This window comes from Chrysochloris asiatica, unplaced genomic scaffold, assembly GCF_000296735.1.
Source record: "Chrysochloris asiatica unplaced genomic scaffold, ChrAsi1.0 scaffold00104, whole genome shotgun sequence".
NCBI lineage: Eukaryota > Metazoa > Chordata > Mammalia > Afrosoricida > Chrysochloridae > Chrysochloris > Chrysochloris asiatica.
In genome coordinates, this window is record NW_006408622.1 from 4,926,629 (window position 1) to 4,938,343 (window position 11,715).

General features: G+C 49.8%; 1 protein-coding gene across 1 annotated transcript in view; it reads right to left on the minus strand.

Moving 5' to 3' along the window:
* TSHZ3 (teashirt zinc finger homeobox 3) overlaps window positions 1-8,215 on the minus strand; it is an 88,939-nt gene extending 80,724 nt beyond the window's left edge. The window contains exon 1 of the mRNA XM_006867303.1: window positions 8,164-8,215. Coding sequence (XP_006867365.1) covers window positions 8,164-8,203 — 40 coding nt within the window. The 5' untranslated portion in view covers window positions 8,204-8,215. The remainder of the gene's footprint in view (window positions 1-8,163) is intronic.
* Window positions 8,216-11,715: the final 3,500 nt, after the last annotated feature.

Here is an 11,715-nt window from a genome sequence, read left to right on the forward strand (position 1 = left end):
GGGGAGAACAAGGAATGACCAATTTCCTCTCCCAACACCATTTCCAGCTCTTGTAAGTTGCATCATTGGCAGAGAATAACTTAAATGCATTTAGAAACATCCCTCAAGATTGTGTGCTGGGGTTTCAGGTAGATTTCCCTAATGTCGCCTGGTGGTTTGGATCTGGAGGAGAAGGTGCCTTAAGGCCTTAGAGAGGGCTCCGAAAAACTACCCAGCTTTCAGTTTCGCAGGCAACATCAGTCAACAAAACTCTTTCCTGGCATTTTGTACAACAGTTAGGCACTGCCCCTAACCTCCTCCAAAAAAGGTGTAGGGAAATAGTATAATAATAATAGTGATAATAATGCAGCGTATATGTAGCCCTCTATTTCTGTTATTGCACTATTACAGAAAGGGGGCCGTCTCTAGTTCCCTATAAACACATGCTTACACTCTTGCTCGCACACTGTAACACACACACACACACACACACACACACACACAGCACCTTCCATAAGCCCATACTGTGAGCAAACCCACAGAGCAGCATCTCCTTTGATCTGATGCCTGCACTATCACCCCCTCTTTAGTTCTCACTGCCTCCTATACCACACACTTCATGCTATGACCACTTCTGAAATGTTTACCTCGCTCATCTACAGAAGATAATGGTCACCTTTTCTTAATAAGGAAACGAGGATTAAGATTCCTAGGCAACCAGTTGGGGATCCCGCCAAGCCAAGGCCCTTGCTTTCCAATAAGTGACTCTCCTTTGGAATATCAATTAACACAGCTCGGATAATTGTCACCTATGGCCAAAAATAGAGCACTCATCTATCAAGCAAACCTGATGAGAGAGAGTTTTAGCAGTGGTGTTACAATAAGGTGTTTATATTTTTATGTGCTTACCATATTACCTTTATTATGTGTAACATCAAAGTGATTATAGCAATTACATCTAACAGAATTAATTACAGAACTTCCCATCATTACAGGATACATAATACATTAGAGGTAAGCCAAAGAAAGAAAACATCTTGATTGTACTAACTATTGTTGGTATACTTTTCCCTTGGCAGCAAAGCCACACCATTGGTACATTTCAGGAAAAGCAGGGCAATGGGAATTGACAGGGTTAATAGGAAACATAATATATTTCTTTAAATGAAGTAACACTTTTGTTTAGTAATATGTTAGTAGTAGTGGACATACGAGATCAATTTCATTTTTTAAGCTGAATCTTTAAAAGGTACTGGTAAATCCATCCAGCCAATGTTACTACATAAAGAAGAAAGCACATGGGTACAAGACTTACAAGTCCTTACGTATGCAAAATAAATTCACTCAAGGCTTCATTAATATTAATTTAAATTCAAAACTCATTTACATTAAATTGTTCATTAAAAATTGCCTATTTTATGCAACATGCATTTCTCAAAGAACTCAGAGGAAACTGAAACACATAGGACCAGATTTAATGATGGAAATGAGAAATCAAAAGTAAATGAATTTGAGTCATTTCACGTATATTACGAAACAGCCCTTTGCTCTCCATTAAGGATGGGTTCCAGTTTGGGGAACAAACAAGCTTTCAGAGTATTTTTATTGGTATCACTCTAAACTTGTGAACATAACCCCAGGGCCTTGGACAGAGTAATGAGGGGACAAAAAGAACAGGAGAGATGGATGGTATTAAGAGGGCAGCCAATTCAAGACTGGACGCAGGCAAAAGGCAGGTAGGTACCTCCCAGAATTCCCCTAGGTCATAGCCCTTTCAGAGTTCATCTTGCTTTTTAAAAATGTACATGACTGGTATTATTGGTCTAGAATTAATAGCTTCGCTCTTTCTTCACTTCACCCACTGGAACTCTTCATTCTTAAAGCAAGGGGACCAGAAAGATGATAACAAGGAATTGGGAAGGTCTTGCTTTGGTATGCACCCTCCCAAAGATGGTCTGAACATACCCTGTTTCCCCAACAGCTGTTCTAGATGAAGAAAACACAGTCATAATTAATAACATGTGTCCTGACAGTTTGAATTAATAATTTATCATTAATCCCTAACAAATTCATTCTTCACGAACCACACCTTTCCATACCCCAAATAAATAAAAAGGTGAAGAGATGTTGGAAAACTCCAGGTAATGGGAGTCTTAGAGAAATGCTTTTCCCCTTCAATATATATCTCTTGAGTCAGTCTTGTTGAAGTACTGAAATAATGTCCAGAATTGAAAGTAATTAAACCCAAGAATGTAAGTGCTGATCAAACCAAGCATATGTGTTAAGAATGTCTTCTTTTTTAAATGGAGCTTATAAAATATTCAATATTTGGTCAAGGACACGATGTAATCTTTCTAATAAAGATTCCTAAACCTAGAGTATGACAATTGTTCAGGCAAGTGTTCATAAGCAGATTATGTTCTATTACTGTCTTTTTTTTTTTTTTTTCACTTTCAAAATGCTGAGTTTGATTCTAGTCACCAACAGTGACCTGAATTTTGTCATCTAATGTAAATTTTTACGAATGTTAAAAATAAAAAAAACTAATAAAAGCTACCCAAGTTAATGTACCTACCCATGCCTTACAATTCATGCTGAAGACTCAGAAGTGGGGGGAAAAGAGCGGGGGAAGCAGAGCAAAACACATCCATAGCCATTGTTTAGTAAGATTTTCAAAATTAATTTAATGATGAACTGCAAATACTGGAAACTAGAATTAATCTGTCTTGATTTAAAAAAAAATAGACATTTAAATGCATGTATCAGGACACTTTATCAACCTAACATAAAATTGTCATCTTATCTTATTATATGACTATTTTATGCACGTGTCAAAGAATTTAAAAATGACTGCTTGTCTATGGAGTCTAATTACAACTGCATGTTATCTGTCTGGATGTATCAGTCCGTATCAGTGTTACCAAATACAGTACATTGTATTCACCTTCCATTTTTTAACTTCAGACACAGAAACCACAATTTAGGGTAGAGCTAAAAAAACAAATAGAAGTCCCAAACACTTGCGACTGTTTCTGGTAAAAGGTGGGTGGCACTGTCTTATTCTTCTCTTCTGTCCTGTTTCCCCTTCATGGGCTGTGGAGTAATGGTACAGGGCTGGACAAAACAGCTTATGTGAAAGGACCATCGCCCTCATGCACACATGAGCACAGAAGGGTGGGCACATACACCCTACTTTTGTTGTGTGGTGTTTGTTTGTTTTTTTAACTACAAGACCAAAGCGAATTCTTTAGTTTGTCCAGAGGCAGGCAGGCAGGCAGGAATGAAAACGGGCCAGCAAGAAAACCTCACCCCTGCATTTGGCTACACTGCAAACTGCATGAGTTATTGAATTAAATATGGCTGTTGCACACCAAGTGGGTCCTGGTGGCACAGTGGCCAAAGTGCTATGCTGCTAACCAAAAGGCTGGTGGTTCAAATCCACCAGCTGCTCCAAAGAAGAAAGATGTTGCAGTCTGCTTCCATAAAAATGTATGCTCTGGGAAACTCGATGAGGCCATTTTACCGTGTCCTATAGGGTCATTATGAGCCGGAACCCACTGGCCAGCAGTGGACTGGGTTGTACCAGGACCAGGGTTTTCAGACTGCCTTCCCTCTGCTCCCCTGTCTGAGTGCCTCATTCAGCCTTCACTCCATCCTAGCTGTACACTACAGGAGTAAACAGAAAAGCTCTGGACAGGGCCCAGGCATTTGCCCTGAAGGCGATTCTTCTTCCAGTACCCCCAGATGCAGAGGGCAGGGGTAAAGGATTACTTTAGTACTGTGACTACACCTGGTTCCAGCCTTCCCTTACAGCCCTGAGCACTCACCTTTCATTCTGATCACTTTACAAAACAACCTTTAGTAAAAAGAGGGAAAACACAGACTTGTGAGGCAATTTAGGGAATAACTGCTGATACATCAGTTATTGACGATCTGGCTCCTGCTTATGAGCGTGCTCAAGGCAAAACTGAGAACAAAATGACAACACCAACCGCTCACAATCAAGTGTGGCCCTGGAGAGCGCTGAAGCCCTAACTGACAGTTGTCAAGATAATGGGGGTGCAGCAGCTGATTCTGGGAGATTCTCTGCCCCCCTCTTCCTGTCCCTGGGGCCCCCGCCACCTTTGTTTTGCTCCTTCATCTTCTTTATTTTTATTTAAAATTCACATCACTCCTCTCATTTTGTAGGAAAAGGGGGGTAATTTATTGAATGGCTAAAACCTGTCATTTTGTCACCTTGCTACAAAATAAGACTGCCTAAAAGGGAAATATGTAGCAGGATTGGCAACAAATAAATTCCCAAGATTGATGCCGAATGGACCTCCCAACTATGCCATGTGCTTCCAAAAAGGGAAAAGCCCCTCTCTGAGGCTGCCTGATGCACAGGCCTGACTTTAGCAGGCATTACCTGGGCATGCCCCATGTCTACTGGAATGTGAAAACCCATCTGCCTTGCCACTGCAAGTTCATCCTATTCCACTGGGGCTGGACTGTTCTACGATACCACCAGCCGACCCAAACGGGTCCAAATCAATTCTACAAGAATCAAGATGCTTGGCGGTCTAACCTCATGTTACCACGTATGCACTCCATGCAAGATTATTCCCTTTCCATGGAGGAGACTCAAAAGGTCGGTGGCAAGTTGTTTTTTACTGACGATTTTTGTTTGCTTTCGTTTGTTTGTTTAGCAGTAGGCAATGGGTTTTTATGATTTTATATCCGCCCGCCCCCTTTAAAATGATCATGGATACTACATCTTTAATTAATAAGGCGTGATCTGAAATTTTCATGGCATTTTTGGAAGATACAGGTTTCAAACAAACATGGTTCACACAAGAGTCATTTTTAAAGCAAAGGATGATAGTCATTTTGCCTGAAGGACAGCGGCCTTCGCTAACCTTGCTCCTCTGAGGTTCTACGGCAGCAGCAGTATCTGTCCAGTACAAACGCATAGCCCTTTGAAATTACATGCCTAGAGGAAGAAAAATCCCACCCAGGTTTCTCTGCACAGGTGAAGAAATCTCCCTTTCTCACAATACCTAAACCATGCATAATTCCCATTCTCCAAAGGAAAACAAACAAAGATCTTAAAGTTGAGACATACGTCTTTTCAGGGTTTCTTGGAGTCTGTTTTGGCCTTTCTGAGCACAGTGTTCCATTTGGCCTAGAAATATTGTGTTCACTTATATGCTCTGTGTCGAAGCTCTACCCAGCTCTCAGCTCTTTGTGGTTGTTATTCTACCCCAGACCATTAAAAGGGCCCTAATTCCTATGACATGATTATCCAGGTACCAAAGCCCATTTGTCACCTGCAGTAGAAAATTGAGTTAACGCACAACTAAAGGCAGCCAGGACTGTGTAATATCAACTTGATTACATCAAACTAGCTGCAAACCTAATTCTGCTGGATGACATTGCGTTGAGCTTGTCATCTCCAATCATTAAAGCTGTCAGAAATCCATCAGGTTTACAGCTAATTAGGTGAACACTAATGAAGCTGGCAAAACAACTTTTCTTTTTTTATGGCTGAGCGGACCTTTCAGTTTGGAGGGGGGGAAAAAAATTCTCGAGTATTCTCAAGGTTGCTGGGGACTGGATTTCCAGTTACCAATCAGCAGACATCTTTCTTTTTCCCACTCTCTCCTCTATTAGTACAAAGCAATCAATTTGTCATCACTCCCAGTATGCCACAAAAGCAGGCATGAACCTTATAACTTGCAGCTGTGAGAATGGAAAAAAAAAAAAGGGGGGGGAGTGGGGATTAGAAGTTTCTTAGCCCTCCAAACAGAAAAAGACTTACTTTTTGGCCTGTGCCTACTTATGGCCAGCCTAAATGTGGAAGGCTGTTTGGATTTTTGTTTTTTAGTTGGGTGTCTTTTTTTTTTTTTCCCTCCACTTTTCTTAAATCCACAGTCCTTCAGTCATTCTCCACCCCCCCTCCTCCACACATCCATTAGGCAGAGGCATTTGATAAAGTAAATCCAAAACCAGGGTATGGGAAAGAAAGCACTCCACTGCCAACTTCTGATTGACCATTAAGCTATTGATGAATGTGCCTGTCAGGAGAGAGACAATTAAATCAAATATGAAACAAAGTCGTTTTGACGGGTCATTTTGATAGAGCAAAACCATTCTTCCATCTCCTATTAGTCCTGTAGTCAAGTTTTTCTATAATGAATATTTCTTTAACTGACCTAAGATTTCCTGGCTGGCTTTTTTTAAAGGTGCAAATAGGTTAGTGAACAGGTTGCTTTAAAATAAATAAATCACATGAACAGTGTAGTTCCTTTTTCTCTAATATTTTTCAACAGAATCATCAGATAAGAGTTTCCTAATGGCAGGGTGGGACTGAAGAGATGTGGCATAGAGTTCTAAACCAAATGTAAAAATGCAATCACATATGGTTCACTTGTTCGAGGCACAAAGATACCTTAAAATGTGTATCCAAAAAGGAAAGAACATTTTCAGAGACTGGATGAAACCCAAGACACTCCCACTGCTCAACTTCTGAAGGGTTTCTACAAACTTTCTGAGTTTATTTTATGCAGATAAATCCACTGCTGGAGTCTGGAATTTAAATTACAAGGTGAGAAGGGCTAAAAGTATCAGCCAGGGAGGGGTGAGATAGACTGGGATTTCCCTATAGTTACCACTGAGATTTTCAAACTTTCTAAATCTGGGCAAAACTGAGGACAAAAAAAAATTTTAAGCTGCATGCATTATATACCACAACCCAAATTTATTTTCTTCTATGATTTTCAAAGATACGGACAGAACCCAATTGTAGGAGGAGAAAGAATGGCGGTCCTTCTCAGTGGCCCTGAGTAGGAAAACTCGACATCCATAGTGCAGGCAGTGTCCCAACTGAATCAGTACTGCTGGCTGGCATGGTGGGAATTAACCCTCATCACATCTGTTACAACAGGCCCTCTCAGAGCCAGGTAGGTACAGCATCTCCAGCCATGAAGGGAACCAGCGGGAGAATGGCCCTTCCCTTCAACCTCCCCTCTTTCACCCAAAGAAGAAACAGAGATATGAACCTCCACTTAACCCGCCAGTTCATGTAGCATCTGAACCTCTGCACATCTGAGTGTTAGTCATATCAAAATACATCACGTCCATATGTGGTCCTCTAGGCAATCCGCCCAAATCCCTAAAGTTGCACTGACAGGGCCCTCCTGACATAACAGAGCTTGGCCTCACTATTGCCAGTGATTTATTGATGTTTATTGGGAATGAATAGATCAAAGGCAGCAGCATGAAGGGCGATCAATCAGTCATCAAATCAAGGGTGGCAACTGGCCAGAAACCCTTCTTCCAGGCAACATGCCCCCAAATGACATTATTGCAAAATAATGTTATGTGTTTGTTTTGTTTTCAATGATGCTTTTTCCAGAAATAATAATAATAAAACCCAACTCAGTCTTAACAGGAGTTGACACTCCTGGCAGGGAAAAAAGGAAAGGAGACGAAGAGGAAAAAAAAAAAAAAAAAGTGCTCAGACATGTCCCAGAAGTAAGTACTAGGAGAAGAGGGTGGGAGAAGCAGCGGAAGGAGAGATAGGGGTAAGGGAAAATAAACGGGAGCCAAGGAACTACCACGTCCAACACTGACTTGACAGGCAGCTGACAATACCCAGACCTTGGGCGCTTTGGTTTTCCACCGCTGTGCCCGGCTCGGGCCCAATAAATAAAGAATCAATCGGATTAGCAGTAAGGTGGCCAAAGGACCGATTCGGTCACTCGCTTGTTCTCCCTCTGCAGGCACCGGGCAGTCCCCTGCTGTCCGGCCGCAGGAGGACATGGAAGGTGTCCCAAAGAACTCAGGTGACCCCACCCGCCCCCCACAAGAAGAGACAGACAGGGTTCCTTTCCATCACTTCCGCAGCCAGAGAGCTGAGGTGGCAGAGACCCAACCCGACTCAATTTGCCCCGAAAGAGGTTCACGAAGTGGGTGCCAGAGGTAAGAAGGCAGAGCTCAGCGGGGCTTCCGGGGGGCGCTTGGTACCCGAGCCGGGCGCGCACACCCAAACGGGGGAGCGGCGAGCGAGCCTGGAGCCCAGAGTAACTCTGCCTGCAGAGGATGAGGGGCGAGGAGTGGGACGAAGAGCCGGGTCGCCGCCGGCTGGAGGCGCCAAGCTAGGAGAGGAAAAGGAGAAGACCAGGAAGGGGAAGCGGCTCGTACCTGCTGCGCGCCGGGGCGCCTGCTGCTTCCTCCTCGGCATGATGCTCCTCCGGCGACTGCCACTGCCGCCGCCACCGCCGCTGCCGGGCTGAGAGGGAGGGAGGGGCGGCGGGCCCGCGGGGGGGGGGGCGAGGCGGGCCGGCTCTCAGCCTCCCCCCCGGAGAGGGGCCGCCTGCAGGATGCTGCTGCGCCCCAGCTCTCCGCGTCCCCCCCTCTCTGCTCTCCGCCGCGATCCCCGAACGTGCAGAGGGAAGGAGGAGGGCGGGCGAGGGAGGCGCGGGGAGGGAGGAGCGCAGGGGGAGGAGGAGGCAGAGGAGGTGGAGGAGGACCGCGCTGCCGGCGGAATGGGAAGTTTGACAAATCGCTCCAGAGGCCTGAGGAGGAGGGGGCGGGGAGGAACGGCGGCCCTGCCCGTCCCCCCCACCCCCCGCCCCGTCCCCTGAAGAGGTGCGAGGGGTTCGGGGCTGGGGGCGGGGAGAGGGGGGAGAAGACCGACAGAAAGGAGGGAGGAGGAGCGGTGGAGCCGCCCGGCCGGCCCTGCCCGGCCCCCGCCCACAGGCCGGGGGTCAAAGCATCAGGGGTGGGGGGCGCAGCCGCTGCCGCGGCCCTGGGCTCAGCGGTCCAGTCTTCTGCCCGCGGCGCGGCTGGAGCGGTGGCGTCGGCAACAGGCAAGCTTAAAGGAAAAGGAGATGATCGTGTCACTCGCCCGCCGGCGGGGGCGCCGCGCCCCCACTCCCAGCCCTTGGCCTGCCAAGGACCCCCGTCCAGTCCTAGGAGCGGGTCTTGCCCCTCCACCTCCGCCCCGTGCGCGCTCACAGGAGCGCGCCACTGGTCCTGCAGAGCTGGTCTTGGCCCGCCGAGACCCCCGCCCGCCTTCTTCTCCCCTCCGGCCTCGCCCCCTGGCCGCCCCCGGCTATCTTGCCCAGACTGCGCGCTTCTCCACCCGCCGCTTCCAAAGCCCCTACCGCGGCCCCCAAGCCTGGGCCCGCGGCCCTGGGGATGCCAGGGCCTTTGGGCAGGCGCCGGCGCCCTCGAGGAAGGAGGCAAGCAGTGGGAGGAGTGGGTGAGGGGTCGCACTCAGACCCTGCGCCACCCCGACTCCTCCTCTAGAGCCGCAGCCGCCACTTCCCCCAATTTCTTTCCTGGGTAAACTTTCCCGGGCCCGTCCTGGGGGTCGGAGTGAGAAGAGGTGCCTCTAAGTTTCCTCTGCCGACTTTAGAAAGATAAGGGTCCTCTCACCCACCCCGCGCCCCCTGGACGCGGGGCCCTGCCCCATCCTGGGCGCTGGCCGGTGCGAGGGCACGACCCAGGCTAGGGAAAGAACTCTCCTCCCAGGCCCATCCCCCTCGGCGCCTACGAGAGGGTGCCGCCGCGCCCCGCGCCCGGCCTGCCAGCACTCCTGGGCAAGAAAGATTTGATTATTGATTGGGTGATTGGGGTTGCAGGGGCGCTAGGCGGACCGAGCCAGCGGGCCGCGGAGAGGAGTTGGCTGGGCTGCTTTAGCTGCGGGGCGAAGCGGGCTCACTTACGGGCGGCGGCTAGGGCGCGGGTAGCCCGGAGCTCACGGGGGCGACCCCAGGGCGGCGGCGGCGGCGGCGGCAGAGCCCGAGCCCCAGCAGCGCGGGAGGCGGCGCATCGATGCGCTGCGGGCTCGATTGCGTCTCCCTGGGCCAGCTCTTGGGCCGAGAATGGGGCGGCCGCGGCGGGGCCAGCTCTGGGCGCAGACTGGTGGTGGCGGTTGGGGTGCGGGGGAGGCCGTTAGACTCACTGCCCCTGAGGCGGTGCTGCGCTTGAGCGCGTCCGAGGGGCCCCTGACGCGTGTACGGGCCCCACAACCCACAGTCCCTGCCAGGGCTGGCGCCCGGCGCCCAGGGACTGGCTGCCCCAGCGCTCCCGGAGCTACCAACCCCAGCCTTCTTGCATCCTCTTTTTTTCCCCCCTATATTCTTTTTCAGTCTCTTCCCCCTTCTTCTTCCGCCCCGTCTCCTTTTCTTTATTTTTTTCTTTTTGGTTGTTTTGGCAAGTTTGTTTGAAAAGTTCACCGGCGTGCTTTTTTTTCTTCTAGAGAAGGAGACCGTGATCTCACCCTGACGGTAAGATCAAATGTCTCCACTCGCCCCCCAGCCCGCCGGTTTGGGCTGGGTCCAGACGCCTCCCTGAATGCAGATGTGCCGCCGAGTCCTCCCGGCTATAAAGCCGTAAAGCCGCCGAGCGCGCAGGAGCGCGCAGGAGCGCTCGGAGTTGCGGGCACAGACCCGGGGCGGGGCCGGGAGCCGGAGGCAGGCTGCGGCGGGGCTCCCGCGGGCGTGCGGCGCGGACTCGGGCGGGGGCGCCGCGCGCGGTGGATGCTTGCTGCCGCAGAGACCAGAGCGGCGGCCCCTCCAGGCCCAGGAGACTCGGCCGTGGGGCGTGAGACGCTTCTTGCGAGCGAGGAAACGGTGAGTTGGTAGATGCTGCGGGCGGCCTCGTGCATCTGGTGGCCGCACTCCTGCCTCGCCGAGCGGATCTCGTCTAGAGGATGGCCGGCGCCGAGCCAGGTCAGCTCCTGCCGCCCCTGGCTCACCCTCCAAGGCCACGCTCCCACCTCGGTTCGCCGGCTTGGCAGCGAGCGCACAGCGCTGGGCACCGAGCTTCGGAGGCAGGATTTTCTCCAGATTCGCCGCTCTCCCTCCTCCTTTCCTTCCCTTTCCTGCTCTCCCAATCCCAGTCTTCTCCACCCCACCCCCTCTGCTGGCCCTGGCCTGAGCCCGGGTCTCCGCGTCGCCTGCCGCCGCCGCCTCAGCCGCCACCGCAGCTGCCTGATCGAGCCTCGCCCTCCCCGCTCAGTCGCAGAGCGCTGGGCGATCCGCCCCTAACATCTGTCCGTCCAACCATTGGTGCATCCATCAGTGTCAATGGGCTGCACATCGTGGCGACAACCCGTCACGCACAACACGGGCTATGTGAAGTGCGCACCGCAAGCGTGCCTCCTTACAGGAGCACTCCAGTAGGGCTCCTGCCCGGCTTGGCAGTGCCTGAAACCTAAGGTGTTTTTTAAGCCACATGTACCCTTCTTAATATCGGGATCCCCAAAAGTGCATCGTTTCGCAGATGGGACAGGTGGATGAGGACGATGCCCATTCCCTTACTACACTTAGTTCTGCACCTTACATTCCAATGGGTTCTCTATGCCCTTTTTCTGTAGAAGAAAGGACGCTTCTCAAATCCCTATCTAGCACAGTGTAGACCCAGAAGCTACCTGAATGCTGAGGCTTAAAACTGCTTCAGCCTGAACGAAGCTGGTGCCTTTGAGGTCACCAGGCAGTTCTCAACCAGGAGGTATCGCTCACACGGAAATTTTGCTAAACTCAGCCTGGCTGCCCTGTGACGGGATGACCTGCCTAGGAGAAGCGAGGGAAGAAAACAGAGCGTTCTTTAAAGAGAAATGAAGTCCGAGTGGCAATAAATCTGTAATTCACATGCAACTTACAACTAGAGAAACGGTATCTTTGAGAAACCAGAGCTTTGCAGGTAGTTCATGCTCCCCATGCGCTGAGATTACATACATGGACT